Here is a 22,951-nt window from a genome sequence, read left to right on the forward strand (position 1 = left end):
CGGCGGCTGCGCAGGCGCAGAGAGAGAGACAGGGAGACGGGCGGGTAAAAGCGCTGCGTTTTATTGCGGTTTCTTCATACAGAGGTGCCTTCGGCGGGCGGGTCGGGCCGCGCCGCCTCCTTATGCTCTTGCGGCTTCACAGCAGAGAAGAGAAGCAGCTCCTGCGAACCGTGGTTTCTTCACACAGAGGTGCCTTCGGCGGGCGGGTCGGGCTGGGCCTCCTTCTTGTTGTCCTCCGGCTTCATGGCCGGGAAGAGAAGCACCTCCTGTGAAGAGGGACACGGTCAGCAGGTGCCAGGGCCCCTCTCCCTGCTGTGGGCCAGTCTGGGGAGACCGCACACTCTGAAGAGATTTCCGAGTGCACCAAAGGAGGGCTTTTCCGACGTGGAACTGATCTCATCAACGCTTGTAAATATCTAAAGGGCAGGTGTCAAGAGGACGGGGCCAGGCTCTTTTCAGTGGTGGCCAGAGACTGGGCAAGGGACAGTGGGCACAAAATGGAACATAGGAAATTCCATTTCAACAGGAGGAAAACCTTGTTTACTTTGAGGGTGATGGAAACTGGAACAGGCTGCCCAGAGAAGTTGTGGAGTCTCCTTATTTAGAGATATTCAAAGCCTTCCTGGCTGCGCTCCTGTCCAACCTGCTCTAGGTGACCCTGGTCCCTTCCAACCCAGAACACTCTGTGATTCTGTGAATTCTTTGTCTTAAAGAATCTCTAACAGCTACAGTAACTGTTATTTGGGTTTTTTTTGCAGAATCCGATTCCCTGCTCACTGACAAAAGCACTGCCATTTCTAACATTTACCTTGATGTTATTGGAGTCTGTAAGGAACATGGTGAAGCGATCAATTCCCATGCCCCAGCCGGCTGTAGGAGGAAGGCCGTACTCCAGAGCGGTGCAGAAGTTTTCATCAATAAACATGGCTTCATCATCACCTGCAGCTTTTGCCTAAATGAGGAAATTAATAGTAAAAGGTGGGCTGTACAGAGGTAGGTGGTACCACTTCTGCTAACCTCTACCAGAAGAGGGGAATACACAGCTGGTACAAATATCAGTAACTGATGAAACCAAAGCCCTTTGCAGCTGCACAGGTGAGTACCAGGTGAAGGAATCTCGGCACATGGAGAACTGTGAAGGTCACTTATACGGAGGCTTCCAAAATAGCTTTGATCTCAATTCCTTTCTGATCTGCCGAGTCTATTGAAACGGCAACAAACACTTTGGCTCACACAGTTTCACAGAAGACTTTGCAAAAAACTGTTAAACCAAACTTTTCTGCCTTAGTCTGAAAATCCTGAAATGCAAACTGCTATCCTTCATACCAATCTCCACCTTAACATTAAATTTTCGGGCCAATTTTCATTCCATACATATAACCATACGTCTGCAAAGTCTGGCTATAATCATGGGAGACAGCTGCCGCAAACATTTAATACAACAGACCAAAGGTGAAAGAAATCTGTAATACTATTCATTTTGGCTGAACATTTTGAAATTTAGTATCAAGTAAGTTAGTTAACGTAAGTCTATTTTCCTGGGTTTGACAATTCTTTAATCTTCTCAGGCACTGTGAAGCCATTAGAAAGAGCAGGAAGGACAGCTCCGTTTCTACAGACCACATCGTCTGACCTCAATCACGTGTGGGGGGCATGCATACATCCATGGATGTGTATGCCTAATTAATAACAGAATCAGTTTCAGTCACCCCTTTCTAGGGCTTATCTAGAGAAACCTAGTACTAGAAGTGTGCAAGCCTAATAATTTCCAGTCTGCAGCTCTGTTCTGTGAGCCAGTTTAAAATAGTAGTAAGACACTTTGGGAAGTTAAGCTATTTCTTACACACCATTCGAACTCTGGCGATGGACACAAAAATTTATTTAAGAACCTAGAAATACAATGTTGTATGACCATATAAATGCTTAATTGGGGAAAAATAACTTTCAACCTGAGCAAGACAGAGAAAACCCCTTGCACATTTGCTTATTTTCAGATTAGTACTTCAGGTAGAATAAAAGGGAAGATATTCCAAAACAAACTCGCACTACTAAAAAAACTAATCAACAGCAGTGTTTGGACTTGTTTACCTCAGAGAGAAAAGTTCCTTTAAAAGGATTTAAGTTTTAATAGCAGACTTTCACTTGAGTGACAAACACTCAGTCCAAGTAGTAACAACTCCTTTCAGCAGTAGGGACTAATGACAGATTTGGAATACACATAAGAAATAGTCTTTGCTTACATGCCAATATCATTGATTCATTATCAGATACCATACCTTGGCCTGATCCTCAAAAAGCTGCCGCTGCCGGATAGGATCGTTAAGTTCTGTGTATGCATTGCACACTTCCTTCTTCATTACAAAGAGTTCGAAACGTTCGGTTAGTCCTGGACGAGAGCGATGCCTACACGAAGACAACAAAACAACCACACCTGAAAATAAGTGTCTTTACAGAAGCAAAGTGCACATTTGTTACTTCAGGAGGATTGCCCACACTTAGCAGTAACAGCTGCCAGAACTTCAGACTACTAAGCATCAGCCCACCTCTTCCTTGGATGACGGGATTCACAGCTCAGGAAATGTGAGGGTTTGGGTCGTCTCCCCCCCCCCCCCCCCCCCCAGTAGTTTGGTTTTTTCCTCTTTTTAATAACATAGGAGTAGAGGATTTAAAGAGTTACACAGTGACTGTGTCTCATACTCTTACCATTTGGCTAGAGGACTCATGATCTGTGGGTGATCGCAGATGAATGTAGGGTTGATACACGTGACTTCTAAGAATTCACCAACCAACTGGGAAAGCAAAAGCAAAACTATTTTGTAGAGCACACTATCATTTTCCAGGCACCGCCTGTCTCTGAACATCCTGCCTCCCTCTTTTCACTACTGAAGAATGTACCATAAAACTGAAAAGTTTCCCAACTAATAATTCCTGATCACGGTAATGTCTTTGTTAACAGAGATAAGAAAAATGGCATAGCAAAAACTGTATAAAAAATAACAACACAATTCATTTGGACATTACAGCAAAGGCCAAAAGGAAAAGCACCAGAAAAACAGCTATCAAGCAATATTTTGCGTACAGTGGAAAAGACTTAATACAATTGACAGAAAACTACATGGTAAGCCTACCAGTTTGGTACGGTACATACAAATGCACAGATCTCAGAAAAAACCAACATAAGATAAAGCAGATCTACTTTAAGCACGAGACCAGTTATCAAACTAAAATCCTCTAGCACTCATATCAACCAGGCAACAGTAAACTACATTTTGGTGGAGACAACGTAAAAAAAGAGATTTTGACACAGCAAGTTTTCTCACTGTGATCCAGAATCAGCTGAAGTGCATTTTAGCATGTTTTCCCAGATGGAGCTAAACTTTTGCTCTGAAGAGACTTTTGTTAATACAGATAAATCCTCAAAGACATTAAGCTTATAAAAACACCACCTTTACTTACTTTGTCAAGAAGCCTGGCTGTTGTCCTGGGAGGTGGACACTCAACACTTCTCTTCGCACAAAGGTCATCAAAGAACTTGCGAGTTTCTGAAATTGTTGTAGACAAAAATTAGAAAAGCCAGGCAGGCGACCACGTTTTTTTTCTTTCTGCATCCTTCAACATGTCTTAGAGCAATTTATAAGATCTTAATGGTATAGATCATGGAAAACATGAGCTTACATGTCAATCTGCAAAAACTGTTCGGTTTTAATTAGTTTACACTAAAATGTAAGTTATTTTATACTTCAGAAACTTGACAACAGTTAAGCATGACCCCACACAACTGCTGGACATTATTATTTGGGGGTAAAAAAATGGGGGAAAAAAAAAAATCATTAAAAAGTGTATGAACTTGTTTCCTTATGTCTCTGGATTCCAGGAATAAAATAGCACATACACATATTTTGAAGAAAGCCCAAAATAACCATACTCCTAACCTATGATCACAGGCATGGAGACTCAACTGCCCAGAAGACAAAAGACATAAGAAATAAAAAGCTGGGTCTCTTCAACAGACGAAGAACTCCCCAGATCACGCCTCTTGAGTATACAGCACCACATATAACTCAACAAAGGAAGAGGCAAAAGAGTCAGATCCTGCCGATGACCACAAGGCACGAAGGCTTCTTTCCGGACTCTTAGGTGAGAACAGTAACCTCACGTGTTAGTACCACCTCAAAAAAGCAACCGACAGACCGCAAGCTGAGAACTCAAGACCTTTTACGCCCTGTTAAGGAAGAATTGTAGGACATTCATACTCGGCATCTAACCTTCAGTTTCAAAGCACTCAGCTGGGGGAAATTTCACTCCCAGGACCTTTTCCAGCTCATCCACCATGCTAATCCGCCGGAAGGGAGGTGTAAAATCGATCTCATAGGCCTGTCCATCTTGACCATCTGGATGGTAAGTGATCTTGTAACTTCCAGTAATGTGTTTCACCATCCCTACAAAAGGAACCTGAAGTTTAGAAAAAGAGTATTCCACATAATACGCAATTCTTCCAGAGATTCTTACTCTTCATTGATATTGCATACGTCACCTGAAAGCAATTTCTCTGTAATTTCCATCAAGTCATGGTAGTCTGCATAAGCCATATAGAATTCACAAGTTGTGAACTCAGGGTTGTGAGTCAAATCGATTCCTTCATTCCGGAACTGACGCCCAATCTCATATACTCTGTCCATGCCGCCAACCACCAACATCTAAACAACAGCAAGTTCTAGTAAACACACCAACTTTTTCAAAAGAATCAAAGAGAACTCAAACACCCACAACTGCAAGATGACCTTACAAATGTCACTCAAGATACATTTTGTTTCCTCCAATCCAATGAGTCCACCTTTCTTCAAGAGAATCCTCATCTTACCTACACTTATTTTTTTAGAAAAAGATCACAACAGATCTTGAGAATACAGGCTTAGCCACAAGAGACTTGTGTTTTACCTTATGATAAAGCTCTGGAGCAATTCTCATATATAAATTCATATCCAGTTCATTGTGGTATGTGATAAAAGGTCTTGCCACAGCTCCACCTGGAATTATATTCATCATAGGAGTTTCAATCTGTAAAATAATAATAAAACAAAAAAAAATATTAATTTAACAGTGGCATAAGTATTTCTAAGCTCCTACCTCAATGCCCTGCTTTCATCTAATCTGTTCCCAAAGCAGAACTCTGTAGATCAAGAAAACAAACAAACCACTGCTAGCTTTCATTAAAACATCTCTGTATTTCATGTATCACTTGACATTCCTGTAGAGAAAAACAATTCTGAACTAAAGAGCACTTCTCCCATACAGTCAGTAAAGACAAATTACTTAAACTATTTGTTACTATCAAGAATCATTCACATTTACTGTAAATGTGAACCTGCTAGGTTCCTGTTATCAAAACCAGGAACTGGACTGTGGCATCGTCATAAAGTCATCTCTGCATTGCAGGAAATGAGGTTCAAAAAGGCCAAGTGCAAGGTCCTGCACCTGGGGGGAGGGGGACACAACCCCCAATATAAGCACAGCCTGGGGAATGAATGGAGCATTCAAAAATATTTGGCAGTGAGAATGGCTGGGAATATATGGAATGCATGGATACATTCACTTTATCTAAAAAGGTGTTACTGAAGGTGGGTATGTATGGGGAATCCCACAGTCCAACTGAATTCTATTCTGAATAGATACACAATTTCAAAGATAAAAAAGAATTAAATCAATCTGCTGCAGGCTTCAGTGAGTTGATTTAGTTCAAATCGTTACAAATTTTCTTTCACCGAAGCTCATTTTCTTAGATGTTTAGAAGGTGACCACTTCTGCTTCAAGCAATACAGAGTCAGCTACTCAGTTCTCTGTCTCCTGACAACGGAAAGAGAAAGTAGCTGCAATTTATGGGAAAAGGAAGTAGCAGAATAACTCACACAAGAGACCTGGGGCAAGTGGCCAAACAATTTTTGAATTGATTCTGTGGGATGTGCCACATTTAAACTGCTGTGCCTTCAAACCAGCTTGGCTTTCATGTTAACACAAAGAACTTCAATATATGCCTCTCCACACCCTCCCATCTTAGCATCAAGAACTATCACCCTGGAAACATGACAACAGGTGTTTTCACAACAGAATCTCACAATTCACAACAAAGCTACTTAGAATCATAGGATGGTTAGAGTTGGAAGGGACCTTAAAGACCACCTAGTTTCAACCCTCCTGCCATGGGCAGGGACACCTTCCACTAGACCAGGCTGCCACATAGAAGGGGAACACTTCTACTAAACAGAATGAGACTCAGGGCTCCTGTGAAAGAACAAAGGTCAGGGCAAAAATCCCCAAAAGTTGATGTGTGATAAAAAGGGAACAAAGATGCAGCTAGAACGTAAAACAGAGAAATTTTGTAGGCTACGAATTAATATAGCTCCTTATGCAAGTATTTAATGAGATTCTCCAAACAGATCTACACTATAAAACAAGCTGAGCTGCAGAAAACAGAAAGCAGTCAGCATCCCAGAGAGTGCTGGAATCAGAAATAAAGTTTAATTGATGATGATTGAACTAACAAGCCCTGACAATCAGCTGAAGAGCATGATACCCATGACAGTTTGGCTAATTTTTCTCAAAATTAACTAGTGTCTGCTCATAGCGTGACACTACACTGTGCCATATGGAGTACTGCTGTGACTGAGCACGGCTCAGTTAACGTAGCTCCAGACGGCACTCTACTGTGTAGCAGCCCATTCCCTGATTTCTCTGCCTTTTACTTTATTCCCAACATTCTCGCCAAGCCTAACTAACTTACCCCAGTATTCAGACAAGTCAAAACTTGATATAAATTGAGAAGGACTCTTACGGTCCTTTTTGATTAAGCTATCAGAACAGTAAAATCTATAAGTACTAGTTTAAAAGTTATTTGAAAAAAAACCAAAACCAAATCAAAGAAAGCCATTAAAGCCATTATGCATATGGCAGAGACGACACAGCACAGGTTCGGATTCCCACTGCTCTCAAAAATCTCCCACTGGCAGTTTTTGGGATTAGTTGATAAACACTTGTAAATAAACTACATTAAGTTCTAGTCTTTTTGCTAACTGTAAAGTACAATCAAGAATTTGGATGCAACAGAGAGCAGAGCTAGTATTATTTTCTCGTACGTTATTCCGCAATAGATCTTGAGATAAAAGCAATTTTACTTAAAGGAAGTAAAACCTGCATTTATCTCCAGGTAATTAACCCCCAGGTTAATTCCACCTTAATTTAGTGAAATAAGGAAAGGACAGCAGTAGTTGGAAGTACTACCTCAATAAAAGTTTCCTGAGTCATAACCTCACCAACTGAGGAACAGAATAGACTTAACTTTAAGAAGAGAGGAAAGGAATGGCTCCCATTACATTAAACTGATAAAACACAACTCTGCTGAGGTAATATTCTCACTTCTGTAAATATTTTGCATATGAGTTTGAATATAAAGCATCCTTGAAGCTGAGAAGCTCTAAACACATTCCACATGCAGAGAGAAATAAACACTGAAGCCTTACCTCAAGGAAGCCCAACTCGTCTAGAAAGCTCCGAATATATGTAATGATCTTTGCACGGATTATAAATTTCTGCCTCACATAATCATTGAGAATTAAATCCAAGTATCTCTGACGGTACCTAGTTTCCTGAAAAGAACAAATATCTTTAGAACAAGCTAGACAAATGTGCTGCCAAAGGAAAAAATACAAAACCAAAACTAACGTTTCTTTTTTGTTGATTGATACCACCAGCAGATATAAAAGGTCATCCGTTCAGACTTATCTATCAAATTGCCTCCAAGAGTGAGAGATGTGACAAGTACCTTATCTTTGAGGCCAAAGTGGAGATGAGGCAACATGTGCAGGCATGGAGACAACAGAGTTATTTCATAAGGAATAATACTCAGTTCCCCTTTCTTTGTTTTCCCAGGATTCCCCTCCACACCAATAATGTCCCCACGACGCAGCTTGTTGTTAATACGGAAATACTCTTCCTCGGATTTGTAGAGCCTGGAATTACAAAACCAACGTTAGCAGTTTTGTTTAAAATTCAACATTCCAAACTGTCCTGCAAGTCAAAAAAAAAAAGGATGCTTCTAGCAGAGAAGCCAACAACAACATCCTAAGCGAAACACTACCTGGCTGCCTAAGCCAACTCATAGGCCCAACCCATAGTCTAAGGAGATGAAGGAATAGAATGCCCAAATACAGATCTCTAGGCCCCAGAATCGCAGTTTGGTTTAGAACGCTACTGGGAACACCTCTACTTACCTGGAATTTGCCATGACCTGCAACTTGACTCCTTCGCCACGAAGATCATAGAAAATCAGCTTCCCTCCAGAGGCACGCTTTGCATGGATCCGACCTAAATATCAAAATATGCAGGACATCAGGACAGGAGTCCCTAGCAGAAAGGATACAGGAGCAAAAGCCACAGTATTATCACTCGGACAAAGGATCGTCAGCTCCGAAACTAATTGCCAACCATGAAAGAGAAGCAGTTATGTCTCAAAGTTAATACCAATGCACAAAAGACCGTATGAACTTTGGGTCCTGGAGCCCGTATCACAATCTGATCTTGTAGTTACAAGGGATGTTGCATGGGTCTACTCAGTCTGAAAGGATGTGCCCTAAATAGTCTAACACTGCTACAAACTTCATGATCGAGTAACAGGGGATCAGCAAAATTCAAAGAGAGACCACTCCATCACTAAAGGCAGCTAAGACTTGTCTTAGCAAAGCGACACACCATCTTTTGGTACCCCAGGTAAGCCTTTACCTGCCACTTTCAATGTAATGTCTGTCAGGTGATCTCCTGGCTGCAGGTGACTGTACTTCTCTATAAAATCTGTGAGTGATATGTCTACATGGAACTTGTGGGGATAAGGATCTTCGTTGGTACCCTTCAGCTGCTGGATTGCATGGCTGCGGATCTTGAAGTATTGCTGTTACCACGAACAAAGAAAACGAAAGGATTTTGTTAGAAACTGAAAGCATTTTATAAGTGGTAAATTACAACGCCTTTTACGGGAATATGTAGACCTCTTCCCTTTTAACCATTTAGTTCCCCTTGAATAAAGAAAAATCAAAGGTAGATCTGTAACATTTATTCTCAGAACAGTAATAAGCACGAGGCCAGACACTCACATTTGGATCCAAGTTTTCCTCATCAGCAACAATGTTATTTTCGGAGTCAGAAGTCACAGAAGCCTTATTTGATTGCTTTTCACTTTGCTCCTTCTGCTTTGCCTCCTTTTCAGCAGTTTTCCTCTCGGCCTTTAAGCGTCTCTTCAGCTCACTGCAAAAGAGAAGGGATGGGGATGCAGCGGGCACCACCGTGCTCGGCAGGATTCCGCCAGAAGGTTTCTAAAATACAAATAACCCTGCCATTCCTCTCACTCTGCCCAAAAGTAAAAGTAATCCTTAAGCATGCCTGAGCGCTGTCGTCTTTGAACTTTTTTAGTTAATCTGCTGTGACATACAAATACTCAGGGAGAGTTAAAACTGAATTAAACAACCCGTAAGCAGACCCTGAAGACGTGTGCCCACGGACCCTCTCCACAGGATACTTTATATATAAAAGAGCCCGGCAACCCCACGCACCACAGACGTGAAATAAGGCAGACTCTCCCCTGGAAAACGTAAGGCGCTGCTTAGGGTTCCCGAGGCCGCCTTCGGTACCCGGCCCGGCCCGGCCCCCCGCGGCTCCCGCCCCGGCCGCCCGGCACTTCGTGAGGAGAGCGGCGGGCCCCTCCAGACCGCCAAAGCACCGACCTGCTTCGGTCATGAAGCGCCCGGCGCCATCGGAGCAGGGGCGCGGCCCTCCAGACCCAGCCGCGGAGCCGCGCGGCGGCGGGGCTCAGCATGGCCCGCTCCGAAGGGTGGCCCGGCCTGGTCTCGCCTCCCCGGCCCGGCTCCCCCTGCCCGCCCACCCTCACTTTTTGCTGAGGCGCGACTCGCCCTCCGCCGCCTCGCACGCGCGCTCCTCCGCAGCCTCCATCTTCCCAGCTCCAGACGTGCCCTTCCGGCCCTGCCGCGCCTGCGCGCCCGGGGCGGCGATGGCGGCGGAGCGGTCGCGGTCGCTCTTCTTGTGGGACGACGGTAGCCCGATGCGATTCTACGTGCGGCCCGGGCTGGCCAAGCTGCGTCTGGCGCCGCTGGTGCTGGCGGGCGGCGGGCGGCTGTGCCGGGTGCAGGAACCGGGGGCCGTGCTCTTGGCGCAGCCCGGTGAGGCGGCGCCGGCCGGGGCTGTCTCCACCGAGTACGTGACGGAGTGCGTGGAACGCAACCGGCGGCTGTCGCTGGAGCCCTTCCGACTGCCCGCCGCCGCGCTGCCCGCTCCCTCACTGCCCGTCGCCTCGCCCCGCGGCCGCTTGGCTTTCACGGAGGCGGAGGACGCCGCGCTGCTGCGGGCGGTGCGCGGGCGGGGCCAGGCGCGGGCGGGCGGCCGGACGCTGTGGAAGGAGCTGGAGCGGGCCGGCCTGACGAGGCACAGCTGGCAGGCCATGCGCGACCGCTACCGGCGGCACCTGCGGCCGCTGCTCGGCGGTGAGTGGGGGGCGGCCGGGGCGAGGGCAGGGGGAGGCCGGTGGAGGTGGGGAGAGAGCGGCCGGGGGCGACCGCGGCCCCGGGCCCCGCTGCGGCCCTGCAGTCAATGCCTGCCTTTTCCCGCAGAGCCCCGACGGACGGCGGAGCCCGCAGAAAGCCGGGGTCTGTTCGAGGAAGCCAACCGGGAGTTTGAAAGCACGGAGGTAAGTAAGCGTCCCGGGCAGCCGCTTCTGCACCGCCGGGAGCTGGTGGGAGCAGTCCCTCCTGGTTGTCACAAAGCTGCACAATAACTCACTGTTAATTTCTTAAATGGCTTTGCACCGTGGCATCCCTTCTGCCGTGGCTAACGGGGAGCTTCGTGTGAGCCGTGACCTTAACGATGGATGCGCGGTGCCTCGCTGCGGTGTGTTTTCTGAGTGTGATTCCCTGCCCAAGCTAACGTGAGGAAACTAATGTGACAGCGTTGTCACGTTAAAAGCTGTGTTGGCGAGTGGAAGTCGTCCTTTCACCTCAGGCATAAAATGTTCCTGCAGTGCCATTAACATTTACTTTTGCCTTTTATACTTAGTTTGTGCAAACTCTCCTTTGTATTTCATGCTTTTCTGTAATCTTGGATACCCTCGTTAACACATACCGGCTTGACTTCAGTCCCTGGATTTTACTATGCCTGGTGATTTCTGAGTTTTTGATATAATGTCACAGTGAAAGGTGGTTGTGTAGCAGTGATAAAAGTAGTTTGTCAGGAAATACCATCTCTAACTGATGACAGCTTCTCTTACTTTTAGTCAGGAAGTGACACTTCGGACATCTCAGAAGAACTTTCTACACGAGATGGAGAAGGAAAGGCCCCAGGAGAAACAGCATCTGGTTTGAGAACTGGAGCAGAGGACTCTGCTGTCCCTGACACTCAATTACAAAGGGAAGAAACACCAACAAGCACTTGCTCTTCCAGCGTGGTGGGAGAAGTAGTAAAAACTATGCAGCACTTCATGGAGAAGTTGGGCATGGACCTGTTGACTGTTACACAGGCCTTCCTGAAAAACACGGGTGAAGTGGAAACTACTTTACACTTTCTGCAGACGGGGCAGCGCTTGGACGGGTACCCTGTGTGGAGCAGAGAGGATGATTTGGAATTGCAAAAAGATGATGAACGTGTCAGAAATAAATTGATAGCAAAATTTGGAGCTGAAAATGTAGCAAAGCGGGTAGCATTTAGGAAGAGTTAGACAGCAAAGCAGAGGGGGATGACTGATCCAGGACTGTGGTAGGACCTTAAAAAAATCAAAATCATTTGAGAAATACAAATACGATAAAAAAATTTGATGCGGCATTCTGAAGTTTCAGAAATGCTTTAAAATAATTTTTTATAAAAGGCCTATTTTCTATTTGATTTTTATTTGTAATACTGAGTACACTAAACATTTAAAAATGGAAAACAGCAAAGAGAAAGATTCTATGCAGTATCAGGTTTTCACTGAAAATTTGCTTTAAAGTGTGTATCCACTATATAAACCAGCAGACGGTCCTACCTGTACATTGCCGCATTGCAAAGGATTTTGAACAGAGTTGGCACCAAAATCTGACAGAACCACAGTAAGTGCTCTAACCTGTCGTGCATTATTAGTGCACAATAGCAGCCTGTTCTCTCTCATATGTCTTCTTCAAACTGTTGTGGATGATCATTTCATAACCTCTTTTTCTTTTTGTTGTTAATGAACCTTGATTAGCAGCAGACATTTGGAGACGATAATGAAAATTTAACCTCATAAAGAGGGATCAAGAATATTCATGCCAGAAGGTGAGGCACTTGGTCCCATAAATGAATGCTGAGATGCCTCAGAGTGGCCGAGTGTACTGGGAATGGCCAAAATAGGTCACTGTGATGTTATAATATTCAATCTCATGTTACAGAGATCTCTCAGTTAAAACCTCGGGCCGGTAGACAGTCATCTCGATGTTTATTACCACTTCCATCGTGTGTTCTCCAGTGCTAATGTTGCAGGGTTTGTTTAGTAACGTCAGCTTTACCATCTTGCTTCACGATTTTCAGAAACGATGAATAGCTCTGCCCCAGCTTGCATCTCTGCAGCTTGAAGAGTCCCAGCTGCTTTAATCCAGGCAAAGTAATGCTTTTAACACTTGTGCCAGACTATGTAGTCTAGTTGGAAGAAGCAGACCAGGTTTCAAGGCCACGTGCAATAGTTTGAGTAGGAGACACAAGAAGAAAGAGTGCTCAGAGTTTATTTAGGTATGTGTCACCTAAGTCATATTTCAGGGAGAACACCATTGCTCGTATACAGTCACAGTCTGAAAAAACTCAGTACTTTCAGCCTGAAATAATGCTCTGGTCATATTTTAATATTATTTGAAGTCAGTCCTGTAAATCTAGAATTCGTTCTTTTGGTGAAATAAAACGGGCTCGTAAAAGCAAAGATTGATTTATTTTTATTTTTTTTCCTTAGAATTCTATTTTGGGTTTTTGCTTATTGCACTGTGGCACTCAAAAAAATTAAGGTGAATTAGGAAATTGCCAATTTTAAGCCAAATTCAAATTATAATGGCAGTCAATGATATAATGCAGTTGCTACTTCAGAAAAGCGCTACTCTGAAACAGCAACTGATTATTTGGGGAGTTAACCAATGTAACCAAATAAATGCCAAAACTCCGTTTCAGACTATGCAGTGTTTCACTGGACAGGTCATTCCTGCTGAAAAAGTGCGAGTTATTAGGTATGTTCGTGCTGCTCAGACTGGTTACTTGAAGATGTGTGGAAGACCAGGCAAGCGCTTAACAAGAAAGTGCACGACAACGTAGCAAATAAAGCAGTAAGACTTTTTTAAAATTAGAAACTTTACCAGGAGGATTTGAAACCCAAGGACTGCTGATGACCAGGGTCATGGACAGGAGACCCGTCACCTCCTGCAGCCAAAACCTCCCGTTCCAGCTTGGGTGGTGTCCACGTCTCGGCAGCACCATAACCTCACAATTCAGTGGTCATCTTGTTTAACCAAAACTGCTCTAGGATTCAAAGTGAGAGGTAGAACACATGAAATGGCTGCAACCTAAAAAGACCAAGTGTAAGGCTTATTGCATCTTTGTGTAATTCTAAGCGACGCTTATTTTAAGAGTGAGTTTCTCTTTTTCAGGGCAGTTGGTCAGACATGCATTGCAAACTTCTGAGTCCGTGTGCGGTGCTTTTACCTTTGCAGAACCGTACAAACCCATCGTCTTGATGCTGAGAACCTTTCCATGTGCACCTGGTGTGCTCAGTAGGGGTAGGAACTGAGTGCTCAGCTTACTCAAGGTTGCCTGCTTTCATCTGTGCTGAACTCCTGGAAGGCCCTGCTTACCCACACTCTTGCTTGCGCAGGCACATGGGAAAGGTCTCTTCAGTCCACCTACCCATTAACAGGACCTGGAGACATCACTGCATCACACAGTTCTATTTCAGGGCATTCTGGTTCTACCTTATCCCACAATAAAAATCTGTGTTTTCTGTGCTTTGTCTTACCAAAGAAACAGGTTCCTTCCAGCGTGCTGGAGACAGCTTGGTTTTCCATGTCCATATCAGGTCCCTGTACTGTTGGGGAGTGTCAGAAACGCTCTTTTTGTAGCTCAGAGAAGTAGACAGATTTCTGCTTTGTATTATTGCCTGGAGCAGGAGTATTTGTAAACCTGGAAGGGTGAGCAGAGCAGCAATGTGTATGCCACAGAACTTCGAGTTAAAGACAATTCCAGAGGCAGAAATACTGAATCTGCAAACTATTATCTGGAATTTGGGAATTTCCCAATTGCTTCCTTTTAGAGTCAGCCAGCATTCATCAAAATTGATGAATTCTGGCCTTTCATAACTACAGTTACGGGTGAAGAACTGGCTGCATGCACCAGGTTGAAGAGCAACAGACAGGAATACCAAACTGGGTTTTTAAATGTCCGTTTGATCGGTGACTTCTCCATCTTACACTTCATTGGTATAAAAGCAGAGTTTACTCTTCTGAACTTGCACAATGTAAATTTGACGTTTGTTTCTAAACAGACTTCATGATTTTTATTTTATGCACATAACCAAAGGATGTAGTCATAGTTTTAAATCTCATGCTCACCATCTTGAAAGTTGGGGGGGGGTGTTGGGTTTTTTCCTCCTCCAAAAAGTATTTTAAGTCATCTTTGCTTGCATTAAGACAACTTCAACTTTTCACATGACCACACTGTGTGGCTTTGGTGCTTCCAGAAAAAATAAAATCTTACCAATTGTTGCATTGAGAAAACATAGCTAAAAGAGTTTAGTAAAGATACACTGAAATCTGTGATCCTGCTTTTTCTGATTAAGCTTAGGAAGCACAAGTTAAAGTCATTTTCAAGACAGGACATTAAAAAAATGCATTGTGTTATTTTTATGTCATTTGTTTACTGGCTGACTGACACTACGAAGGTTTTTGTCAGCTAAACATTTGATACATGGAATTAATTGAGTCTGCTGAAAACAAGTATTCAAAATAAAACTTACGCCAATCAAGCTGACATTGGTTAATGTAGAGATATAATTAGCAATGTACCGAAAAGAGTCTGTGTTTGCTCAGAAACAGGCTTCTTGGGTCTTCAAGTAGGAAGCTCTTTACTATGACCTCAGTAGGAACAGGCATCTGAGACTCCATGCTTTTGGCTGAATGAGTTAAGAACCATTTTAAAGGGACTTTAAATGAAACACAGCAGCTATGCGCTTCCCTGGCACGGTACGAGTCCTGCGTCCTCTGCCAGCCCAGCGCTAAGCTCGCATCAACACTGGGTGAAGGAAGACACCTTCTTCCCGTGGTCTTACCACAACACCAGTGCTGCTGCTCAGTGTGGATTTTGTCATTGAGCAACAGGATCCCTAGGAGTAAGACCATGGTTTCCATAATATACAACATCCCACCCTCTGCAGGGATTAGGGGTTTAGCTCTAGGAATACAGACATCCACACTGCTATGGCAGCAGGTGACCTGTAAATGTCACTAAAGCCTAAATATTGGATACAACTTCTGATGTCCCTTACCGTCTGCAGAGTGGCGGAAATATTCCGGCTCTGGAGCAATATCCGAATGCACCGTTAAACAGATGCGTAAAAGGGACTCTGCAATTTACACGTGAAAGAGGACGTTTAGAAGGAGGTATTTGCAGGCATTTCACTCTCCAAGTCTGGTAACAAGCTTTTCTCCTTGTTTTATGGAACACTGTTAAAAACAGGTAAAAATAATTCTGTTGTTCAGGTTTGAGCTACGTATTCCCATTGGAGGTGGGAGAACGGCATCTCCAATGGAGATGGTGGGGAATGGCATAGTATATGAAACATAATTTTGTTGTCCTCTAAGACAGGAAATACCCTCACCAAATAATTCAATAGGATAACTCCCCATTCTCCTCTTGGCTTCTTCAGTCCACTGCCATAAACCTTTCTTCCCAGTTCCAGTATTTACACCAATGGAATGTGTCCTTACCTTGTCTTTACAGTCTCAACCTTAGCATGAACTCTTCTCAGTCACAGTTCTCAGACTGCGAGAACTCCCAGGGGAACAACTATTCTTGGTCTTGAGAGCTAGAAGGCAGAATTATTTCAGCTGAAAAATAAATGGATTCACGTAGTCACAGAAATGGATCCCCATACGCAAACGCAGGAGTTTTTATTTTCAACTATAGCTGGTTTATTCCATTTTCCCATTGTGTAGTAAGCGAACACAAACATTTCCCCAACATTGCACCAAGGCTGGATGCCCAGGCACAGGAATAGGAATGCAGCAAAAGAAAAACTGGGCTTGAGAACTTAACCGTTCAAAAAAAAAAAAAAAAAGATCTTTCCAGAAACCAATGTCTGGTCATCCTTGCATCTCTTTTAGCAGTACATATTCTGCATGGCAGCACAACAAATAATGTTCTCTTTATTCAGCTTCCATTTAAATCTCCTCTTCCTTTGCAGCGCAATTGCTCCATGGGGTTTCACTAGTATTAAGCTGTGGTCTGTGAGGGGTGTGAGCTCTGCTAGCTGGCCCCACACCTTTGGCATTCTGTTTGGTCCAATCTACGCTTACTTCCTCTTTCGCATAAACCCTGGACCTAATTGGGAAAACAGACTCAAATTCATTCAGCCTGCATTGTGGCTGAGCCTCCAGGAGAGTGACACAAATTGCTTTTTAAACTGCGATAGCGCGTTCTCCATTGTATCCCTAAAACCTGCAGCAGTGGCGTATTGGACCTGTGAGTGAAGTCCAAATAAATTGTTAATTTGAACCTCTCAGTGAAGTCTTTTTCTCTCCGCCACAGCTGTGCTGCTGAGAAAGCTCTCCCCGAGCGCAGTCGGGGTTCTTGAGTTACTTGTCCTTGCGCAGCACATCCATGCACACACTCTTACACACATCCACGCACCTCTGTCCTCTTTTTGCCGTAGTAACAGTTCCACACTCTGCAGCCTTCAGAGAGTAGATGCAGAGAGCAGCTTTTCTGCCTTCAGAATTTTGTTACTCAGAGGAGTTCTGGGCAAACAGAAGATCCAGCGACATATCTTTTTGCTCTTCTTCAGACTGAAGGACCCGGTAGCCCAGCAAGTTCATTGCATCCTTGCACACATTTTGCACTTTTTCTATTTTCTGGAAGGGCAAGGTCTTCCTCCAGGCCTGGGACACTCTCAGCGCATCTCTGGACCCAATAACAAAGTGTTCTCCTTGCCCCTTCCCATGGGTGACGTTGTGCACCCACTTCTGAAGTTTTGGTGTGAAATTAAGTTCTGCAAACCTGTACAGCTCTGCAGTCTTTGCCAGCGGGTCTCTGACAATGTCTTCATAGCGAACCATCAGGTAGCGGTCTTTGAGGAAGCTGGGAACGTCCTGGTTGCCTGCCTTGTACATCTCAACGTGGCTTTTGCAGATCACTTGCATTGTGTCATAGGGCTCCATTTCTCTCTTCGTCTTCCGGGACCGCACCACAATGTTAGTGTCGTACTTCAGTTCTGCCACTGTATTCTCTCGGGACCTGAACACAGCCCGAGGATCACGGACCAAGTGAATGATTTTGAGGTTCAGGGACGGATCAGTGAGAAGGGGGTAGAGAACTTTCAGGTCAAAGAACCGAACCTCCTTGACGACAATATGGCTGTAAGTTTTACAGGCTTCCTCCACCTTGCTGAATGGGTACTTGCTACACATTGTTTTGCAGTTGACTGGACTGATTATGTCACCGCGACTGAACGAGTCACAGGCAGGGGGAGAGCACAAGGCTCGGCTTGTCTCCCACTGAAATAAGTCAGACTTCTTCCTCTCGCTAGACATGTAAGCATCAAACACAGACATGTCACACAGAAAGACCGACCTGACTAAGTCCCGCACTGCCATGTGCAAGACCTTGGCACTGTTATAGTACATCTTAATCCACACGTGCCACGCAGGCTCCATCAGGTAGAAGACGCTGGGGTGCTGGCTGAAAAGTTGTCCAGTGAAGGAAGATCCTGACCGCCAGGAGGAGAGAATGAGGATGTGGACTGGAGAAGGTTTTTCTTCAGTGGGGATATTGTTGCTGCAGGGTGGGTAGTGCAAGTGGATCAGAAGGAAGGACAGAATTGCCAGAATCAGGAGAACCTGCACCCTTCTGAACTTCATCATGGTTGCAACGGACCTGTAGAGACAGAGGAAATTCAGCATCACAGGATCATGAAGAAAGAAAGATGTGGTGCATCAGGCTCCTGCCATGCCTGTGCAGGCTCAGGGGTTTGGCAAGCTGCCACATTACCGGTGGTACTGTGACAACCATGGCACAAGGTGTCGTTGGAAAGGACATAAATACTGCAGGGCTGAAAGTTTTCTGTAACAAAACCACTGTTTGTCAGTAAGCCATTCTAATGCAGTCTGAGAAGATCACTGAAAATCCTGTCTGCACTTTTATCAAAGTTTAAGAGTTAGTTCAGTGTATTGAAATACACAGAAGTGTGTACTTAGTGTACACAATCCCTGCAGACGTGATCCCAGCAATTTTTTATGGAGGAAAGATGGAACAAACAGTTTTTGTGGAGAATTCAACATTTCCACATTGTTACTTTTAAGGTCCTGCTCTGCCACTTACAATTATTTTTATGCCAGAATGCTGTAAAAATACAATGTATGTTTCAGTTTCTTTTGCTAATATTCTCATGGAATTTCAGGAAACATTTATTGTAATCACAGGCAAAAACTCACATACCAAAGGAAGTCATTTGGCACTGTAATAAATCCAAGCACAGCAATATGTGTGGCTTCCCCTTGTGGCCAAGAAGGTAAATGATCTCCTGCCGTGCATTAAAAAGAGCATAGCCAGCAGGTCCAGGGAAATCATCCTCTCCTTCTACTCTGCCCTGGTGAGGCCATATATGGAGTACTGTGTCCAGTTCTGGGCTCCCCAATTCAATACAGACAGGGAACTACTGGAGAAAGTCCAGCAGAGGGCTGTGCAGATGATCAAGGGAGTGGAGCACCTCTCTGATGCGGAAAGGCTGAGAGACCTGGGTCTGTTTGCCTGGAGAAGAGAAGACTGAGAGGGGATCTCATCAATGCTTAAAAATATCTAAAGGGTGGGTGTCAAGAGGACAGGGCCAGACTCTTTTCAGTGGTCGCCAGAGACAGGACAAGGGACAATGGGCAAAAACTGGAACACAGGAAATTCCATCTCAACATGAGGAAAACCTTGTTTATTTTGAGGGTGACAGAGCGCTGGAACAGACTGCACAGAGGGGTTGTGGAGTCTCCTTCTCTGGAGATATTCAAAACCTGCCTGGATGCGTTCCTGTCCAGCCTGCTCTAGGTGAACCTGCTATGGTGGGAGGGGGTTGGACTACATGATTTCCAAAGGTTCTTCCCAACCCCAAACATTCTGTGATTCTACAATATCTCCTCTACAATCCCAGCATCATAAGCAATTTTGCTAGACAGGCCCACAAGGGTTTATCTCATCCATCTTTGTGTAGGCCAGCTTACCTACAACTAACCCCTTTCTTAGCCTAACTCCTTTTTAAAGACTGTCTCCTGCTACCCCTCCCTCCAACCCCACTCATCTTACAGGTCTTTTATGACAAGAGTTACAACACAACATGTCGGTACAACACAACATGTCAGTCCAACTCAAAAGTCTGCCCAAATCTGTCTCCCTGTTTCTTGCGCTAAACCTCTATTCTGCCTGTTGAGGATGATTTATTAGAAAATGTCCATTGTGCTGCCTGGGGACAATTCGTAGCCTGAGTACTGGCTGGCACAGGAGTCTGCAGGAAGTACATCCCCCCAGCCTCGCCTGATTGTGCTTTGAGTATCGGTGGGTGCATGCAGCACTGGCTGTCCCTGGGGAGAGGCTCCTCAGGTAGCCCAGAAGTCCACAGAGTGTGGCATGCTCCCCTGTCACCATGTGCCAGGCTGGCAGTTTAGCTGTGCTGCAGTGGAGATGGACCTCTCTGGCCTGTGCAACTGCTTTCCATCTCCCAAGGTGAAATTACAACACCTTGCTGGTTCTCAGTCATGGTTAGTCCTTCCAGGTACTTCCACAGCCGGACAGGACAGTGAGAGCAGGGCCTTCAGGGCTGCAGGGCAAGCTGGAAGTCCTCCTGAACAGAGGAGCGCTGGAGCCCAGGTCCTTACGGATTTGTACACTGCTTTTGTGCAGCCCACGATTGCACTGAATACAGGTGGCCATGCCCACGCAGAGCAGCTGCCTCCCTGCTAAAGCAACAATTGGCCACAACACAGACACTACTTCCCTGCTATGTGCTTACCATGTTGTCCTCTGGGTTCATGGTAATGCACAAATGTTCCCGGTCAAAATTTCCCCAACTTCCTCCTCATGCCCTGCCTCAACTTCCCCCTACAGCAAAGCTTTCAGACTAATTTGCGTGGAGGTGCCTCTTCCCATGATTTCAGTTCCTGTAGCACAGATGTTTAGATTTCCAGGCACAGTCACTGCTGCTCACCAACTAGGAACAGTACTCATCTTTCCCTCCAGCACGTATGCATAAATTGGCTTATCTAACCTACCTCCTGGGCATTCATTTTGAGCTTAGGGTTTATAAGGCACCAATTATAATTTCTCAGAGCCAGGACAATACCCAGCCCAGTGGGTAAGCCTGGTTGTGGCCAATACGTGCAACAACAATATTGTTATTTTAGTAATGTCTTGCAAGGATGGGGCTGCGCATTTAGTGAGGGACCACATGCTTCTGGTCTCCTGGACAAGAAACCCCCTGATTTTTTTGGTTATACAAATGGACTGTAGCGTTCAGGTCTGACAAGAAGCTGATTCAGGTCAACATTTGGACCAAGCCTAGGAAGAGCTGCAAACAAAGACTGTTGTAAAAATAAGTCATGTACCAGCTTCCTCCTTGCAAATGAATACGCCAGTGTTTAGCAAAAGTCCTGGCTTCCAGATGAACTTTGATTATATCACTTGCAGCTGGCACCATTAATATCGTTATTCTAACTCCCAACAGAGTTCCTGGACTATAGCCAGAAGCTCTTAATGAAGAAAAACTGTCAAGCAAACATGAACACTGGCATTAAGTTATCCAGGTAGATACAAAACCACAGAAATCATTATTTCTCTGGGAACCTGTGTATGAGTAGTATGAGTCAAAGAGAATGGATTCAGGTTTTTGGGGAAGCAAGGGTGTGCTTTTATTTAGAATCAACCCAGAGTGGGACAGTTGGACGCTTTAGACATTTTACAGAGTATGAAGACCATCCCTGTGACTGCTCTTGGTGTTTGCCTGATAAACGACCTCATGTGGGCGCACAGCCTCAATAGATTCTTCAGTGTTATACAAGAAGTGCTGATGATCGTTGCCCTGACCAGTCTGTCCCACAGGGAGGGGAGAAGGACTGAAATGAGTTGTGTGCACCTGGGGAAGTGGAATAGAAGAGCAGCAGCAAAGACTGGTAGAGGTTCTATCAGACATTTCCTAATGTGAAAGAAATACCAATTTCATAACCTTTTTTTTTTTCCCCACCACTGTATCTCTCGATCATGACAGCTGAGATGTTTCTAAAGTAAGGTCTTAAGCTTAACCGCATTTTCCCTACAGCAAACATCCCGAGTCACAAGTGATTCAGTTCATTTCATATTGCAAAAGTGAAATATGAAGCCCTTGCAGAGCTGCAGCGCAAAGATCTGATTGAGAGTAAAGAATGATTAAGGCAATCTCAGCTTCAGAGTAAAAAAAGGCACACTGTTACTGTTTGCTGGCAGAGAGATGAGCCAGGGTTTGGCTGAAAACAGAAAGAACAGGAAGAATCTCAAGGCACTGAGGATGAAGTCCAGAAACTGCTGAAAAATACGACAATCTAATCTAGTGTGTGTATGTTAGAGTCTCCCACAGCACATGTACAAGAGCACAAAGAGCTGGGAACTGCCAGCCTGAGCAGCCAGAGTCTCCAAACAAATGAACAGAGTTTTAAGCTTTTCCAGAAACACACGGGAGCCTTGGAAAAGCTTGATCCTGGCAAAGTGAGCATTACAGAAAGCAGCAAGCAGCCCCAGGGATACATACCCAACACCCAACCAAACACACTCTAAGCATGGGCGGCCTGTCCCCAGAGTACAGGGTTGCTAAAGCTGTGCGTGTCTGAGGAGGGGACACGGTACAGCCCAAAATACCTTGCACCGTGCAGACCGTGGCTGAGTGCTCCGCCAGTCCCCAGACCCATACAGATCCCTCACTGCTGTAGCGGAGCAAAGAGGATCTGGTGCCAGGGAGGCCCCAGACACTGGTCTTTGATGGCACTGATAGTTGCTCATAGTTTTATCAAATCCTTCTTCAACTTGGCCTGATCAGCTTCCAAAGAATTAGAAATAGCATCTTCCCATTCAGAGGAGAACAGGTGCCATGACGGTCACTAATGGGAAATGCTGAGAAATGCACTGCGAAGACAGTTTGAAGAAGCAGGAACTACCCTCCAAGCCATACCAACAGCTTCTGCCTTCAGGAGGAATCATGTAGTTATTTACTGGCATCCATAGCTTTACAGTGTTTCACAAAAATTATTTCCCAGTTGAGGCTGCTGAGCACGAGCCGTGAATACAGTTCTGGGCACCAGAGCATCCATACCAGATACCAAGAAATTGTTGAAAACCTCACCTTAACAAGTCCTCTTGAAGCACCACCGGACCTGGTTCAAGCAAAGCTGGCCTCACACACGTACACTGCTGTAGCACACACTCCTCCAGGCAGCCACACGGATCACTGTGCATTCACATACCGGCTCTCCGCCTTCGTGCCGGGCGCTCACATACGCGTGTACTCAGCTCTTACCTACACCTGCTCCCTCCCAGCCGCTTCATTTCTGTGTCCCAGCTCCAAGACTGACTACTCTACAGCGCCCGCCTACTTTGACCAGCCTTATACTAGAAAACTCCACCCTGCACTAAGCAGCAA

General features: G+C 45.0%; 3 protein-coding genes across 5 annotated transcripts; 1 reads left to right on the forward strand and 2 right to left on the reverse strand.

Annotated features, from left to right (window-relative positions):
- Positions 1–39: 39 nt before the first annotated feature.
- Positions 40–10,341, reverse strand: KARS1 (lysyl-tRNA synthetase 1). Of its 2 annotated transcripts, none has more exons than XM_074158177.1 (14): positions 9,932–10,341; positions 9,141–9,291; positions 8,773–8,938; positions 8,265–8,358; positions 7,817–8,003; positions 7,515–7,640; positions 4,939–5,058; positions 4,535–4,697; positions 4,266–4,439; positions 3,457–3,542; positions 2,704–2,789; positions 2,277–2,403; positions 809–952; positions 40–266 (listed from the first exon to the last, which is right to left on the reverse strand). In XM_074158177.1, exons 1-14 carry the CDS (start codon positions 9,991–9,993, stop codon positions 180–182), a joined length of 1,773 nt encoding a protein of 590 aa, XP_074014278.1. In that variant the 5' UTR covers positions 9,994–10,341; the 3' UTR covers positions 40–179. The 2 variants fall into 2 exon arrangements, with proteins under 2 accessions (XP_074014278.1, XP_074014277.1); XM_074158176.1 differs by having other exon boundaries at positions 9,768–9,999.
- Positions 10,041–14,042, forward strand: TERF2IP (TERF2 interacting protein). 2 transcript variants are annotated; one of them, XM_074158178.1, is made up of 3 exons: positions 10,041–10,541; positions 10,668–10,744; positions 11,327–14,042. In XM_074158178.1, exons 1-3 carry the CDS (start codon positions 10,052–10,054, stop codon positions 11,765–11,767), a joined length of 1,008 nt encoding a protein of 335 aa, XP_074014279.1. In that variant the 5' UTR covers positions 10,041–10,051; the 3' UTR covers positions 11,768–14,042. The 2 variants fall into 2 exon arrangements, with proteins under 2 accessions (XP_074014279.1, XP_074014280.1); XM_074158179.1 differs by having other exon boundaries at positions 10,052–10,744; positions 11,327–12,964.
- Positions 14,043–17,033: 2,991 nt separating this feature from the next.
- LOC141471498 (carbohydrate sulfotransferase 4-like) lies at positions 17,034–22,719 on the reverse strand. Its single transcript, XM_074158059.1, has 2 exons — positions 22,655–22,719; positions 17,034–18,183 (listed from the first exon to the last, which is right to left on the reverse strand). The coding sequence occupies exon 2, from the start codon at positions 18,168–18,170 to the stop codon at positions 17,034–17,036; it is 1,137 nt and encodes a 378-aa protein (XP_074014160.1). The 5' UTR covers positions 18,171–18,183; positions 22,655–22,719.
- Positions 22,720–22,951: the final 232 nt, after the last annotated feature.

This window comes from Numenius arquata, chromosome 13, assembly GCF_964106895.1.
Source record: "Numenius arquata chromosome 13, bNumArq3.hap1.1, whole genome shotgun sequence".
NCBI lineage: Eukaryota > Metazoa > Chordata > Aves > Charadriiformes > Scolopacidae > Numenius > Numenius arquata.